This window comes from Ascidiella aspersa, chromosome 5 (genome assembly GCF_963924565.1).
Source record: "Ascidiella aspersa chromosome 5, kaAscAspe10.2, whole genome shotgun sequence".
In the NCBI taxonomy this organism is placed as follows: Eukaryota; Metazoa; Chordata; class Ascidiacea; order Phlebobranchia; family Ascidiidae; genus Ascidiella; species Ascidiella aspersa.
The window spans coordinates 17,477,954-17,494,394 of NC_139451.1; the positions used below are offsets into that span (position 1 = coordinate 17,477,954).

General features: G+C 34.9%; 1 protein-coding gene across 2 annotated transcripts; it reads left to right on the top strand.

Annotated features, from left to right (window-relative positions):
* On the top strand, positions 1–16,321 carry LOC146145136 (uncharacterized). Of its 2 annotated transcripts, XM_083390334.1 has the most exons (15): positions 1–160; positions 1,879–1,925; positions 9,363–9,485; positions 9,954–10,034; positions 10,264–10,374; positions 10,760–10,843; positions 11,047–11,156; positions 12,049–12,161; positions 12,680–12,918; positions 13,026–13,196; positions 13,334–13,514; positions 13,662–13,827; positions 14,276–14,468; positions 14,919–15,083; positions 15,261–16,321. In XM_083390334.1, exons 2-15 carry the CDS (start codon positions 1,896–1,898, stop codon positions 15,525–15,527), a joined length of 2,034 nt encoding a protein of 677 aa, XP_083246460.1. In that variant the 5' UTR covers positions 1–160; positions 1,879–1,895; the 3' UTR covers positions 15,528–16,321. The 2 variants fall into 2 exon arrangements, with proteins under 2 accessions (XP_083246460.1, XP_083246459.1); XM_083390333.1 differs by lacking the exons at positions 1–160; positions 1,879–1,925 and adding an exon at positions 1,998–9,231.
* Positions 16,322–16,441: the final 120 nt, after the last annotated feature.

A 16,441-nucleotide genomic window follows, 5' to 3' on the forward strand; every position in this document is an offset into this window, starting at 1 on the left:
AACCACAAATTTTCCCGCAGATAATTGTATAAAAACACAGAGAAAGTATTTTAGGCCCCGACGAAGTAATTTTTGTTGGTGTATACAGTATAACGAACCAATATAGACGTAGCCTACAAGCCAAATATCGACATCGGCTCACAGAGCAACGATCACAAAAGTAAGTCAATGCGTGACAATGTTTGTGTTAAATTTTTGATTTGATATACCTTGCGTAATACTATTCGGTATTTTATTTTGTTGCTTTGTGACATTATGGTTAGGAAATGGCTATTTGCCTGGGCGATCGGTTTACGGCACGCATACCAACTAGTAATTGTTTGTGAGTTTGAAATTTTCGCCCAACGTTTATAGAATTCTTAAAACATTGCACCGTGGTTAAGTTGGGTTTGGGGTAGTATTTGGGTTCGGATGGGTACAGGGTTAGTAATATTAGAGCAAATTCTCTGTGTTTTATTTTTGTATGCTTTGTTGACTTATCCCCAATTTAACTTACTATTAGCTGTGTACGCATACATACAAACATTAGTTTATGCATTGCTTTAATTTGCTTTGCCATCCTGGTAAATATCCTCTTTTTTATTGCTTACCAAAAAGATATACAATCACTCACCGCAACAGTTTTCGTTTTGCAAAAAATAGAGCTTTTAAGACATGACTGTAGTAATTTTTCTTATTTAAAGCTTGAACGAAACTAATTATCATGACCTAGTAGCATAATTTTGTAATTTTGTTTTACAGTTTTTTATCATGTTTCATGCTCGTAACTATACACTTTGTTGAAATAGTTTCCCTATTGTTTGCCAGTGGTTAATCTTTTCTGCCAAATAGACCAGGAATTGGCTTGCCAAAGTTTTGCATTTTATTATGTGTAAACTTAATTTGGCCCAACGAGAATTTTACAAATTGTTGTTGATTAGCAAAGACGTATTTTTGTGAGTTATTTGATCGTTTTTGCGAGTTATTTGATCGTCTAAAAGGGAGTTATTAAATCGTATTTTGCAAGTTTTAGGGACTTTTATTGGCTTCTGGGCGTCCAACCAGCATATTGTCGCGCCCACGGCTATTCGCCCTCCTGTTTTTTTAAAATAACTCGAATCGTGCTCACTTCTGGAGCGACTTAGTTGCCTCTGATTACGTCGGCATAGCACTGACGATTAATGAGTCTGCATGAAGTCGTTGCACGTACTATAAAGCATTTTCCGATCAGTAGCCAACGGCTTTTGTGGCCTGGTGTTTGTCTCAACACTTAAAAATCGTGATTTGAAAAGGCATCGTCCGTCCCTCGCATTCATTTTTTTTCGTTAAACTATTTTCGGACATATTTCGAACTCTATTAGTTTACGCCTCACGATTTCGTTACAAATTTTCCCTCTGTCTTGCCTGACCATCTTTTTATTTTGCAACACATTGCGGTACACACACGGATGCTGTTTTTGCCGGCATAGTTTTTTACGAAGGCGTTTATTTTTGTTTTATTCTGGTGGTACGTTGTCTAGCGAAATATGGAAACGAAAGTTACGAGACTTAGCACGCGAACATTTTCTATTCTTAAAGGTATTAAACTATATATGCGCATTGCGCAATTTTATGATACGAAGATAATAAATATGATGTTGTAAGAACTGAACAAATTGGTGTTGGTAACGTTGTTTGTTGTAGTAATGACACCATATGGATGTCTTTTTCCCAATTAGGAGATTGCAAAAATATGTATGATAGCATGTCAAGCATCGCGAGTGTTTGCTTTTTTACAAAGTTTGTAATGTATTGCGTCTAATTAGATATGTAAATGTGTGTTAAATTGGGTGAAGATAATTTGCTAATCTACTTCTTGTTATAAACTTTTTTATTTACTATAATATTGTTTACTTAAAGGTCCACGAAAAAGCAGAATGGCAACCGACTATCTAATTAATATGGAGGTAAGATTAACTTTGCAATTTTAAATTTAGTATTTCTTGTGACAGTTTGTAGTCTGGCTGTTGTGTGTGTTGCATACTACAAGAAAGGTTATGGTGGATTACAAGAAATGCCATCGATCTGATTCGTCACACTTGTTGTATAGAAAACGTGAACTTTTAGATTTTAGAGTTTCAAGAAACTCTTTAAAGTTGTGTTTTGGGAATATCGGTTATATGTTATTATAGTTACACGTAACTCTTGCAAAACATATCAACCCGTGGTTGAAGGCAATTTCCAAGTTCAGTTGGGCGACGTAAAGTCTTCGTAGTCTGTTTTATGTCAAGGATCTCGTCGCGTTCTAGCTCTATGTGGTAAGGACTTACATGCCTTACAATAATGATATGTTAAACAACATGCTATATGTATTATCAAAGCTATTTAGTTATCCTATCGGCGACAGGAAAACAAAACCGATCAATGAAGTTGTTCAAGGCGCTGTATGTAGGCACTAACGCACTTTTTGAACCGGTGGGTAATTAATAACCTCCAGGAGTTAGGTTGACAATTTTAAGTAATATTTCGAAAACTATTGTTGAGTCATTCTAGTGGTATAATTTCATAATATTAGGGAATTTTTAAATACGTTAGATCTTTTTAGAGGTAACGACACTAAAAATGATAAGAAACATTATGTACACGTATAACTCCTATCTTAGAACAATGAAACATGTGATTTATATGCTGGAGTAAATGGTTCAGTGAAGAGGCCTTTCAAATACGTCTGTGCGATTGATTACCTCCAAATTTACTTTAAATGTTAGTTTGTTGTGCTCGCCTGTTTCGGTTTCATGTATATAATAGTGAATACCGTGTCAGTTATTAAATCTTTTGCATATACAGCAGTTCTAAGGGGCTTAAAGACTTACGATTTTGACATATTCGGAAACCCTTTTAACGCAAAAACTTTTTGGAACTAACTTGTTTTTTACAAAAAAACATGTTTAAAAACATTTTTGTAATTTGTAAATGCGCTTTTTACGTGTTTAACGTTTTTAAACGTTTTTGTGGTCCTGCTAAATTATATATACGCCATTACAATAAATTAGCGATATAAATACTAGCAAACGTCGAGATACGAAGGTAGACGAAATTCGCACGGGTTTATCTACATTCTACAACAGCAGATTTATTACGGTTGCCTGTTTATGACGTCACGTTATGGCGTAATTTTGTTGCGTTATTTTGGAAAAAGCATAAAAATTATTGTAATTCACACCTGACGGCAAACTTGCAGTTATAACGAGGTCACAATGCCAAATTAAATGCTCCTATTAAAGAAATGTGAAGTGGTTATCTTTCGTAGTCGCGCAATGCCGCATCAGGTCTGGTCTTGTAATGTCACTGCGCACTTGAAAGCCGTATTGAAAGCGCCGAACACTGCCCTTTTAGCTTGTTATATGTTGTTTGAATAGTATTCCCTTTCTAAGACTTTACATACAAGGCGTCTTTGGTACCATAGTGGATTTTAGTCCTTACAAACTCCAGCGCGGTATCATCCACTGAAAAATTTAGCAAATGTAAACTATTTTTTGTTGAAAGTAATACATACTTGGTGTTTAAACACACATAATATACAAGCCAGTCTTCATTTTGAAAGACAAGTCGAGTTTCACTAGCCGAAGTATTACGTATCTGTTAAAAAAAACGAAACATGTAGCAAATTTATCTTAATTATTCAAATTTTAAAATTCCTTTAAAAGTTTTGTTTAGTTGTTTAAAGAAAAAAAAAATAATGTGCCGATTTGTTTTTCAATAAATATTTTCCATCCTATCAAAAGCACTACGATTAAACCTATATTTAACATTAAATGAAATTATGTAAGCCTTTATTCGAGACCAGTTCAAGCAATTAATCAATCACTTAGACACTAAAACTCTATGACGCGGTTCGCATTATACAGCACCAGGAAATGACGAACTGTTTCTCTTCGTAGAACTGTTCATTTCATGGTGTGTGTTTTCAATGCCAACTTTTGCCTTACAATACGTTTTACAGTGAGTAATGTAGATCTTTAAAGATATACGCCCAAACTTACTAATTAAGCTCTGGAGTGTTAGTAAACCTAAAAGCACAGGGAAAACATCGAATTAGCTAGCAATTTGCTACATCTATCGCCGCGACAGTCATGTCTTCTTTTTTATATGGCATCTAAGGTATTTGTACAAGAACTATTGCTGTTTTCACTACTAAGTTATTTCAAAGCCTCCTATTTTTTCTGGTCCATTTTTAAGAGCATTTATATTGCAATATTTTATATTAGCGAGCCTAAAATGTAGTAAATGTATATATTTAAATATCACGAAGTAAAAGCATTACATTTTAGGCCACAGATTTATTCTTAAAGGATTTTAAAAAACATTTTTAAACCTGTTTTGAATTTTTTTCTCATGCCACAGTTGATCTGAGCGTATTTTGGCTATGGTCTCTGAATTGCGTATTAGTGGTTGAGATATGATGCAAGGGATTGCCATTTCTGTATTTTTTCTGTTTAGCATATAGAAAAACAGCCAAGTAAAGTAAATATTTTTCCACATGTAGAAACAGATTATTAAAAAAAATAAATATGCTAAAATGGGTATTACTTAGTTCAATGTACCATCGCAGGCTAGTTTTTCCTTAACCTTATGATAATGCCCGAACTTTGAACGCATTAAATTATTTAGGGATGCTAAAAATCGAAAATTGTACAAATCGAGACTATTTAAATTGGCAATTTAAAATTTGTTTTGTCCATGACCTTGTTAAAGGTGCACCGTCTCTGATGGTTAGGCTACCGTTCGTTTATTGATATTTGACACAAATTTGCGCGCTGGTTTATTTTGCCAATTGTTAGGGTTATTCACAATTGGATTCTATGAAAATAAACGCGACACGGTATATTGCCTCGTACAATTGTTTCCTTTTTTTGACTGCGCACTTCGTTGTAGACTCCAGCCATAGGAGGCCCAAAAAAACAACATCAACAAAAACACAGTTCGGAATAAGATCAAAATACGACTAATACCTAATAGTTGCAATAACGTCTAAATCAGAATAAATCCTAAATCTCTCGGAATAAGACCTAAATTGTTCGAATCAGGCCTATACAGCCTTTCACCTAACCCTAAACCCCACTCCTAAGTACATCACTAACTTCCCTAATAATTTTAACCCTAACCCCATTTCTAACCTCTACCATTACAGCCCAATAACCCCAAACAGGGGCAAAAAATTCGATGACAAAACAGCTGCGCCCTAACGGCTCCGGTCTAGCTAGGACGTCCAAACGTCGACACCAAAACAGTCCGTGCCACTTACAGTTTCAGGCATTATTTTGGCCATTCAGGTCGTATTCCGATGAATTTAGGACGTATTCCGACAGGTTTAGGTCTTCTTCAGCCTAATAAATTTTTATTCTGTCGTGGATATTACTGCGTGTATAGTTTTACTATGGTATAATAGATTATCCTGCTTTAGATATTGTTGCCTTTTTGGTCTTATTGTGTGTTCCCTTCATTGTCTTGTACTGGAAAAAACGTAAATTCTGTGACATATCTGTGGAAAATGATTCGCCTTCTTCCCGTTATTACCGAGATAATTTTTATTTTTATTTCACTTTTTGAAGATCGACAAAGATGTGACACATTTTTATTATACCCTAAAAAAATAAAACCATTGTTATTAAGGCGCAGGTGAAACATTTCTAAACCCGTTTTTTTAAAATGGCAATATGGCTACCGGTTTTATTATGCAAAGTGCTAGAATGAGAGGTCCATGTCGCCACCATTTAACATCGTATAGAAGGGCGTAACTCTAAAACTTTACTGATTCTATATTTACCAACTGGCCGACCGTTTGATAGGTATATGCGTCGTGTTGTTTAAAATCCCCACTGTTTACCATGGAACTAAGGCAGAGTTCGAAATTTAAACACGGTGGTGCCAATGTATAACCAACGATCTTTGAAAAAGTATTAACAATGAAACCCATTGTGTTGTGCTTCTTTCAATATTTGCCCGATCTCTCCACGGGAGCATTGCCGGTCGCATGCGTGCCGATTGTTAACCTTTAGGCAACCTTGGATGGGAAAACAAGATCGATAGCATTTTCTCCTGCCTAACCTATTGGTGCTCGTAGTCTCATGATAAGCGCCTCGTACAAAGTCTTTAACGTGTGCAGAGCGCCCCTAGCGGTTACCTAATGGTTTAGTCGTACCGTACTTTGACTATTATTGTAGTGATTGTTATATCCCAACTATACATAACGTGCGGTTACAATTAGTGTTTAAAGCGGCTGCAATTTTAGTGTTTACCATCTTGCATTTTCTCTACATCTTTGCGCGCGAATTGTAATTCAGATTAGTGTTGCCCCTTCTAAGATGCGCAACTGCGCGAATCACCAGGCCATTTGGGCAGTAAAATTTGCGACACTTTCAGAAACCGCTACAGCACGTTAAGAAAATGCTAAACTGGGCTATCTAACATGCTACATGCTTAAGTAAAGTGTATGAACGTAAGTAAAGTAAAAAAGAAGATTGTGGATTAGTTGAGTAACCTACTTGTTTATATTGTGGTAAAAATTGTACTAGCCCATTTAACAAAGTTTGCAATTCATCTCTGATTCTGCTAACTAAACTAAGCTTTAAATTTTCATGATTACTTAAACAAACATTTTCACAGTAGGCTATAAAAAATCTTTAAGAGGTCAGACCCTTCACATTTCGTAAAAACGCCTACTTTTTATCCTTAATATCGTTTATGTGGGTTAATTGACTTTTAATAACATTTTATATTTATTTTGCAAGAGCACCGAAAGGTATTTAAAATCAAACAACATTTTGCTAGACCTATCATTTTTGTTTTAACGGTGCTAGCATTTCGAAGAAAAACCTTTAAAGTTTTCCATGACGCGTCGTTTGTCCAGCAGGCGTGGTACGCGTTACGTCACAACATACCCTCGGGCTGTTAGAGAGTCTATTTACTTTCCCAAAGTCTAATGTAGGCCTAGCCGTAGCCGGTGGGCACTACGTCTCTTAACCCCACTGATTGGGCAGATTTTGTTAATATTATCTTTCTGTCACTTATGTGTCTTTATATTTGGGTTTTTTCAAAAACAAATAATTTTTAAACTCTACTATACACCACTGAAAAAAGTAGGCTTAGCGGAAAACGTTAGCAACTTACGCGTAAAAAACGCTTTTGGTAGCGGAAAGTTAAAATATTTCAACTTTTACGCTCTCCGTTAGAGCGAAAAAATTTGCCGCTAACGCTGGCAACCAGTGACGCTGACGAGAAACGTCCCTAGTGTAAACCAACCTTACTGTCGACAATATGTTATGTCAATCTTTGCCGCGTAATATGGTAAGATTTAAATCTAACATTAGCAATGTATTGGAGGTTGTTAGACATTAATAATTCACAAAAAATTCAAGAATAAAACAACAAAAGCTGGGCTAGGATGCGTCCGCACGCTTTCCAGCCCCGTTCGCGAACGTTCTAAAACTACGTCACTCTTGATCGTTAGGCACGTGACGATACGCTCGGTTGCCTTCAATTTCGCGCAGTCATTTGTTTTGTTGTTTGAGATGGCGCAAGGTAAATCACAAAGCTCGTAGCTCGCAGTAAAGTGATAAAGTATTTGTTTTTAGATTGTAATATAACGATTGTGTTTATGACAATTGTGATCTATTGAAAAGAGGGCACATTTCCAATTACTAACGCTAGCGGAAAGCAGGAAACTCCGGATAAAATTTCGCCAGGCAGGCAGCAGGAAACAGTAATTTGTTTCACATGTTTGTGTCAGCAGCATACATTTTTTTGAGATATAAATATGGTAAACATTTATTAGTATTCAGTCCATTCAGACAGGCAATATTGTACGACACCTAAAAATGTAAAAGAGCTAGTTATTATCAAGCATATTTGTAAACTTTTTTAGCAGCAGCCAGCAATACCAGTGATAGTGAGATTCGGCGCTAATCTAGAATCTTTTTTTACAGTGACGAAACAATTTGTCAAAATTAAAATTGCGTTAATAATTATATCTTGATTTAAAACACTTTCTTAACCAGGGAAATAAGTTCTTATGCCACCTGCTTTATTTCCTTTTTGCTTTGTTGTTTTTGTAGAAAGTTAAAAAAACTAACCAGCCACTTTAATGCTATTAACTGATTTATCAGGTAGTAACATTGATAGTTTGGTATATCTTAGTTCAACCTGTAAACTGAACTTTTCAACACGCAATGAAGAAACAAGGATAAACAATGTCTGAAAACCCCAGCAAAATTATTTTAATCTACTTAAACGACACAAGTGTTAAAATCTGGTACAGTTTTAAAAGACATTAAGATGCATATTTTAAGACTCATGCCAGAAAAAAAGGATGTTGCAATTGGCTTATTGGATGTTGCCATTTTTCTGGCAATGGTTGGCCGGGTTAGTATTAACCAACCAAACTTGATTGAGGACTTTTTTACCGATCATGGCGCAGAAGGTGAAGGTCCCTTGCTGGGACTTTCCCAGATTCCCAGGTATTCTAACCTGTATGGTGGTGGGTTGACAAGCTTAAAGGCACAACTTGTTGACAGAGAGTCAGCTCTAAGTAGTTATGCCTCTATTATGGAGGATGCACAACAAAGAACTCCCATGGGGAATCTTTCATTGCACAACCATATGAACATGCATGTGCCCAACATTACTGCAATGGTGTTAGGAATTGCTAGCACTGCTGCTGCTATTCTGGAACATGAAAATCCTCCTGAGGTTGAAGCTCTTGGTGTTGACAATAATGAGTTTGATTTGTTTGGGGGTACTATGCTGACCACAGACTTTAATGACTTGCTAGTAAGCGAAGTCGAGTTTGATGAAAATAATTTTAATAATGGCGAAGATGTTCGGTGGCGTGATTTTTTGGTTGAGCAAAACTCTAAAAACTCTGAAAATACAAGCAATTATCACTGTGCCAACAATGAAAGCTCAAGTTGTGTCAACAGTTACTCAAATGACACAGAATCTGGCTTAGGCTTTCAAGATACATTTGAAAATTTACAAACAATTCCAAACAGCACAAGATTAAGAACAACTTCTTCAATATATAGTGAAGAGAGTGGAATAGGACTTGAGAACTTACCTGTTGAACTAGCCACAAACGACCACAACTATTCAGCCATAAGTCCAACAGTTACATTATCTGCAAGTGCTGCTAATTCTTCTATCAATTCAGAGTTCGATTATCTCTTTGCGAATCCTTTGCCATCTACTTCTCACAATTCCCCCATGCTTGAAAATGTACTAAGTAATTTTATCCTTATATAATATCATATTTTTTTAAATATAAGTTAATAACAACAGTGTTATGTTATTTTGCTATTGGGTCTCAGGAGTAAAAACACAATTAATTTGTTTCTTATTTTTTTCAGAATGCTGATCTTTTGCAGCAGATGTACCTTCAAGATGTTGACTTGGGTTACAACTGGGTTATGTCAGAACCTGTAAAGCAAGTCAAAGAGGTTGATGACATTTCTTTGGAAAAGAAAAATGCTGTGAGTTAGTTAGTTTTGACTCTATGATTTGATTTTAAGGGATGACACTATCATATTTAACATTTTGTTTACCACCTATATTTATAATTTAAAAGATTATCCTTAAATGTGTGTATTAAGTGTACAATTCTGGCAAATTAGCACTGGAACCTGCACACACATTTAAATGGACGAATACATAAATTATATTGAATAATAATCATAACTGTTAAGAAAATATGGTAAATTCTGTAATACTACAAACAATTTTTTTCCCCTATAGTTTTTGTTTTTTTACTTTATTTGTTTTGTGTCTTTTTGAGTTATCAGATAATAGTGAACTTTCATCAGCAATTATATTACCCTTCTTAATAATTGAATTATTTTTAAAAAATAAATAAAAATGATTTGTATGTGTTTTTTGAGCTAAACAAATGATATAGCATGTTTAATATTATTTGATTGATTTTTAATTTTAATTTGTTTAAGGAATCTGCAACATACATTGTGGATGGTGAAACTGGAGAATACATTCCTGTTCCACAAAACAACACTGCAACCGTTCAGGAGGTATATATATGTATATGTGTGCAATTCAATAAACATTGATTTGTGTAGTTAAAATGGGCTACTGTTTCCAACTAGCAAAGAAAAAGTGAAAACTATTTATAAAATTATTTTTTTAAGTGAGCTACAATACATAAAATACAAACAAATGCATTTGACAAAAATCCATTTATTCACCATAAAATAAAATTGTATTACCTTAATAATTTAATATATACCTCATTTTGTTTAGTGCAACACAACAGAAACTACACCACCAAGCTTTTTTAACATAGATGAATATCTTGAACTTTTTGATAACGGTGACGGCATAGGTCAACAGCAGCAACAAGTACAAAATCAGGTAATTTTTCTTTATTTCGTCAAAACATTTATTGCTTGATTTTGTATGAGCAATGTTGGTGTATAATTATAGAAAAACTATTGAACCTATTTACTACAAAACCTAGTAATGATGCCCATATGTGGGGTAATGATTATTGAGGTCTTTATCGTTTGTCATTCAGAGATATAGGTGGTTTGGTTAATGATTAATGGCACACCTGATGAATTGGTTAGCAAACATCCATTGTTTAAACTTTATTTTTCTTAACCGATTATTTTTCCGCAAACAATAAATATTTCTGTTGAAGTTTTGCTAAGAGCCCATTTTATAGTTTGTGGTTTGACAAAACTAGTTTGGGTTCTTAACAGGCATGATAATAAGTAAATTGCTATCATTATTGCAGCAAACCATCGAAAGTGGATCGAACACGCAAAATCTTACTTCCCTTCTCATTCAACCTGACAACAGTTCTTCTGGGACACAATTGGTAAGTATTTAGTAGTGGATTTCGCTTTGTATTGGTTTGTGTTCTTAGTATAGTCTTTAGTTTGAATTTAATGAACATAAACAGTGTTTGTGTTTGAGCCTTAAAACTAAATCCTGTTGCAAGCCACAGCTTGTGTGCAGCAGGTTGTACAGTACACTCTTGTCTCTACGGTATACTTTTTTCTAAACTATATCAAAATTTAGAATGAAGATATTTGGGAAGATATTGCTAATCTGTCAGAGCTAAGTGGGTTAAATCTGCCCACTAATAACAACTCCGTAACAATGATGAACAACCATTTACGAAATGCAAGGTAATATTTGTAAACTTGTTGGTAAAAATTAAGGACCTTTGTCCTAAAAAACAACCAATGTTATATGCATTTAGGTTATAATAAAACAGTGTTTTATGACGTGTATCTAAGATTACTGAGCCATGTTAATGGAAAGTTTATACGTTTAATTAGTAAGTATGCAAAAGCGTACAGTAGTTTGTTTGTTTTTTGCTTAAGTTTGAAGAAAATTATATCGTCTCTAATAGTAAAAACTGATAAAAATTTTCACAATTGTTTTTGTACTAATAAATTTGTTGCGCTTTTTTGTGAATAGTGATGTATCTTTAGCTTTTTTAGTTCTTTAAAATAAGAATTTCTTAAAAGTGTAGTAGATGCAATTGCTTCTTAAAATGTTTCTTAAAAGTGTTGTAAGTGTCCATTTACAACAGTTTTAGGATTTTGTGTTTTTTTTTATAAAGTTGCGACTGTTTTACAAAATATCCAAATTAAAGACTTTAGACGAAATAAGCAAAAAAAGTAGTTGTAGTGAGTGTCTGGAAAGTGTTGTAACTTCTTCAAAACAAATGATTCAATTATGAAAAACTGTTTTTTATCTATACAGTTTACTGCTTTAACATAAAATAATCCATGCTTAAACAGGCAATAATAAATTTTATTTGTACAACTATTTTTAGTATAGTACTTAATATTATATTAAAATGATTCTGTTTTGTCAACAAAACAAGAACGTTTTTAAAACAAAAAACATTAAAATGCGGTTTTCTCAACACCATAAAATTGGTCTTACTACATTTTTTTTAATAGCGACAATATATACTTTTTATGAACTGTAGAGGTTTCTCATATCGTGATTCAGCCTTCAGGATTAATAAAATAGGTTGTTAAGCTGTTACCTTCTTTCTGGTTGCAGAGTTCCAAGCAACCCCATGCCAGAGAATTCACCCTCAACAGTGGTAAATCAAACTCAAATTGATCAGCAATTGCCTTTGTATAACACAACAAACCGTCACTTTGCTCAAACTGGTAGGAAGAACATTCTGTTTTCTGGTCAATACTCCAATTAGCCTATTTTTTTTTTAAAATATGTGTTACTTTTGTTGTATTTAAATGCTAATGTCCAACATTTATTCAAAAAAAGATATCCATTTGATGAAGTCAAAAACATTAGTAAATTGAAAACCTATTAGTGACCAAACTACATAAAAAAAATATAGCTATGCTATCAATAGTATTCAGATCAGCATTCAATATCACCCTAGTAGTGGATAGTTCCGACATTGCTACTTGCTTAGGATTATTGCCTGCACTCTGCTCCTAATAGTTTAATAAAAAAAAAGTAAATTTGTTTAGCCGTTATAAATTTAAAACCAATGTGTTTAGGTAATCTATTGTTATTTTTGCATTGCATGATACTCCTGCTTTAATCTTTTAGCTGTTTAATTGAAGGCATTAAGCCAGGGTATAATTAGGTTTAAAATACAACAAATATGACTCATATGTAGAGGTTACAAATTTGACTAATTTTCTTTCTATCTCAACAGAATCTTTTGAAACCTCCCCAAGTAATGTCTATGAGCCACAAACACTGACAGGATACACATTGGGTGTTGCCCCTACTGCGCCTACACCCCCTCACTGCTCTCCTGCTTACAGCCACAATTCAGGAACAAATGAGGATGGCATTCCTATGGATGCGGTTAGCCGTGGTAGCAGTCCATTTAGTAGCAATGCTGGTGATATGAACGAGAACTATCTTCTTAACCAGCTTAACAATTATCAGGTATTGTTGTTGTCTTTACAAAATCTTAAGCATATCTAAATTGGGTATTCTAAAACATCTCTCAATTGGACGCTGCAAAACATTTAAATACTTATTTTATTTATAAGGTCGCCATGGAGGTTAATGAGCCATTTAGCAGTGGAAATGGTCAAAGCATGCCTATATCAGCAACAGAGCCCGGACAGTTTTTCTTTGATCAAAACTCCAACAATATGAATAAAATGCTTAATGATATAATTTCCATCAACACTGTAGCACAGTCGTATGACAGACATATGGTAAGTTGCATTTTGTTGGTAATTATACAGAATCTGATCTTTTAAATATATCTTTTTTATCTTTGTAAAATATCATTTATAAAAACAAAAGTCTAACTTGCCTATTTTATATATAGTAACAAAATATTTTTTTCAAGAATTCTCCATATCTTAATCCTGCTGAAGCGCCATACCTTCCACCTCCATTGGAAACAAGCGGTTCCTCAATACGTTCTTTTTCAAATGACTCCGACAATCACTTAAGCACCTTGGACAACGGCGCCATCTCGGAAATGAATGAATCCGATTCTGGCATCTCGATGGGACACAGCCCACAAAGTAAGCAATTACAAAAAGTCGCCATAATAAACTTTTTTTTTAATTTTAAATCTCTGAGAATTCATTATCACCTGTTTCTAAGATTCGTAGGCTCATTTAACTTTGATGTAAATGATATGGTTTATAAATCTATGTTTTTTTTTCTAGGATTTGGATTTGTAGGCGATGAGGTAAATTTGGGAACGCTCCAGCCAATGAAATGTGATGTGTTGACTGGCCAAGACCCGATGCTCTGTTTGGAGGAGGTGAAGCACATTCATCATAATCACACCTATGATGGAACATTGGGGGTTGCAAAGAATAAGACCAAGAAGTAGGTTAATTTTTTTTACTTACTCATCACCATTATGCCAACATCGCAGTCAAAGCTTTAACATATTTAGTTGTAAAAAACATCGTAATATTTTTGTTGCCCTCTAATGGGCCGTCTAGAATTTTCTTTCTATAGTTTGTTTTGTCCTCGCACCAAATCGTTTATTCTGCAACATAAGCTGCTGTTTTTCAAACTCCATAGTAAAATTAATGTACAGTATGTATTAGGACCTTTATTTTTAATTAAACTTTGTTGTTGTAAAAATCCAATGTTAGACAGTTTCCGCTAGTCTATTTAAAATAAAAATCTTGGTGTTTAGTGGTTCTGTGTAATATTGAAACAGTGAAACAAGATAATTCCGAAAAAGTGAATCTTTTTATAAACGATTTTCTTGTTGCATTGTGTGTTTTATTAAAACATTCCTGTGAAACAAAAATGTTCCGCTCAGGAAGCAGACCAAAGCTCCACAGAGCCGCGAGTCACGTGATGTTCGTCGCGCTCGTGAACTTAACATTCCTTTCACTCTGGATGAGATCGTGCTGTCGCCTGTGGAAGAGTACAACGAAATGCTGGCCAGGACCCCTCTCACCCAGCCCCAGCAAACACTTATAAAGGACATTAGACGGCGGGGCAAAAACAAGGTTGGTTTAGTCCGCTAGGCTTGTTATGGTTAACTTTGTTTTCTCTGGATACGACTTGTTTTTAATTAATTACACCATCTGGGAATGCCCCAAAAATGCGTGTTTTTTGTTTGGCGTTTAAATGAAAATCAAATATTATTTTCTGAAAAAGCTCACCTATTTTCATTTAAAACAAGAACGTGATATTTTGTGCTACTGTGCGGATAATTAGTAAATGAACATAACTAGCACAATTTAAGAGTGGTAAAATAATGTAAAAATAGTACTACATTTCAAAATTAAAATTAGCTATTGTGTTACGAGCAATACTAAAGTTCAAAACGACCAGACAAAATTTCTAAGAAAAATATTAGTGGTTGTAAATCCCGAACATTTTGTGGTGTAATACAAAATTAGTGCACGCTCATAATAATTCACTATCGAAAACGTTGTCCACTCATCAATTCTAAGGTGGCGGCGCAGAACTGCCGCAAGCGCAAAATCGAAACCATCACGACCATGGAGGATGACGTTGACGTGCTGAGAACGCGCAAGCAAATGCTGGTCGACGAGCAGAACAGCCTCGATGCCACCAAGGAAAGCATGAAGATTCGATACAACAATCTTTATCAACAGGTAGGTTGTACCATAAACGACGACGATACGATAGCTAGCTAAACAGCCTCGCTGGTTTAAGCCTACGCTGTAAGGCCAGTCTTCGTAATAGTGTTCTGATCAACATCAAGTTCACCTCTTTTTAACTAAATAGCAAAAATAGCCTAAAATTGATTTTCGATTCTTTATCTTGTTCAGATATTCAGCTCTCTGCGAGACGAAGCTGGCCGCCCGTACGATGCCAGTCGTTTCAGCCTTGAACAAGTCGAAGGCGCCGTGCTTCTTGTACCACACTCAGCTCGCACAGCCGGCAACGGTTGTCAAGACGACGGTCACTGCGACGACACTAGCAGCCAAACTGACAGCGCCAGCAACAGTGGCCGCTTCTCTATGGAACACGAGAACTCCATTTCCACCGGCGACGTCGTCGATTTTCGCAAAGTTAAAATAGAAAAGGAAGAGTAACCACTTTCTCTTGGCAACCAACTTGTTCGCTTTTGATTTACGGTCTCATTTTTTTTTAATAATACCTATCTAAGCCTTATTGCTCTGTCGGAGATCCTAGACTGCTAAGAACTGCCTAATATCCTTCTGAAGTTCCAAGCAGCAAGCACGAAACATTTTTCAGATTTTACAATATATTGTTACACTTTCGGTTTTAAGGGCTTCATTTTTATTGTGTTTTTTAGCGGTGTCCGCCACAAAGAAATGGGCTAAGGAGGATTGATTGTACCGTGACTGTTCTGTGTTCATATACTCGCTTTTGTGTGCAGTTCGCTCCAATGTTTTGCCACAAAGGCTTATAATATTGAATGTGACGGCAAAGAAAAGCGCAATATTAATGAATAAATACTATACGTTTTGAAATAAAATCCTAAGGAATAAAATGTTAAATCATTTAGTGGTTTTGTCACAATATTTTTGTATACTGATTTATTTTAAGACATCAATTGCAAGCTACTTTTTACCGAGTTTTATTTTTACTATACCGGTCTGGGTACGTCATCACTCAGCATTTTATATATACCATTTGGTTTAAAAACTGCGACATCTTGTGTCAAATAGAGATCTCCAAAAGTACATCGCTAGGCGGAGTAGGAGTCGTTTATATTGGGCATATGTGATTCAGTTTTATGAAAAGTTGTATATAATGCACTGTCGCCGTTGTCTATACCTGACTTGTCGTATGACGCTGCGGTTAATGCTGTACATTGTGTTGTGACAGGCAATAAACTAAGCCACAAAACGGGTTCTATCTATCCTGTTAATTATTTTATTAGATTAAGCAATATCCTTAACGTATGTCGTGTGGTTTCGCTTGGTTATTTTTTTTTATATAGAAATGCCCTGAGAATAAGAAAAATCAATAGGGTGATCTA

Coding starts and splice junctions, on each gene's coding strand:
- LOC146145136 (XM_083390333.1), top strand. CDS start 8,293: ATGCATATTTTAAGACTCATGCCAGAAAAAAAGGATGTTGCAATTGGC. Junction 10,035..10,263: donor ACACTGCAACCGTTCAGGAG/GTATATATATGT, acceptor CATTTTGTTTAG/TGCAACACAACAGAAACTAC. Junction 14,469..14,918: donor GACGGCGGGGCAAAAACAAG/GTTGGTTTAGTC, acceptor ATCAATTCTAAG/GTGGCGGCGCAGAACTGCCG.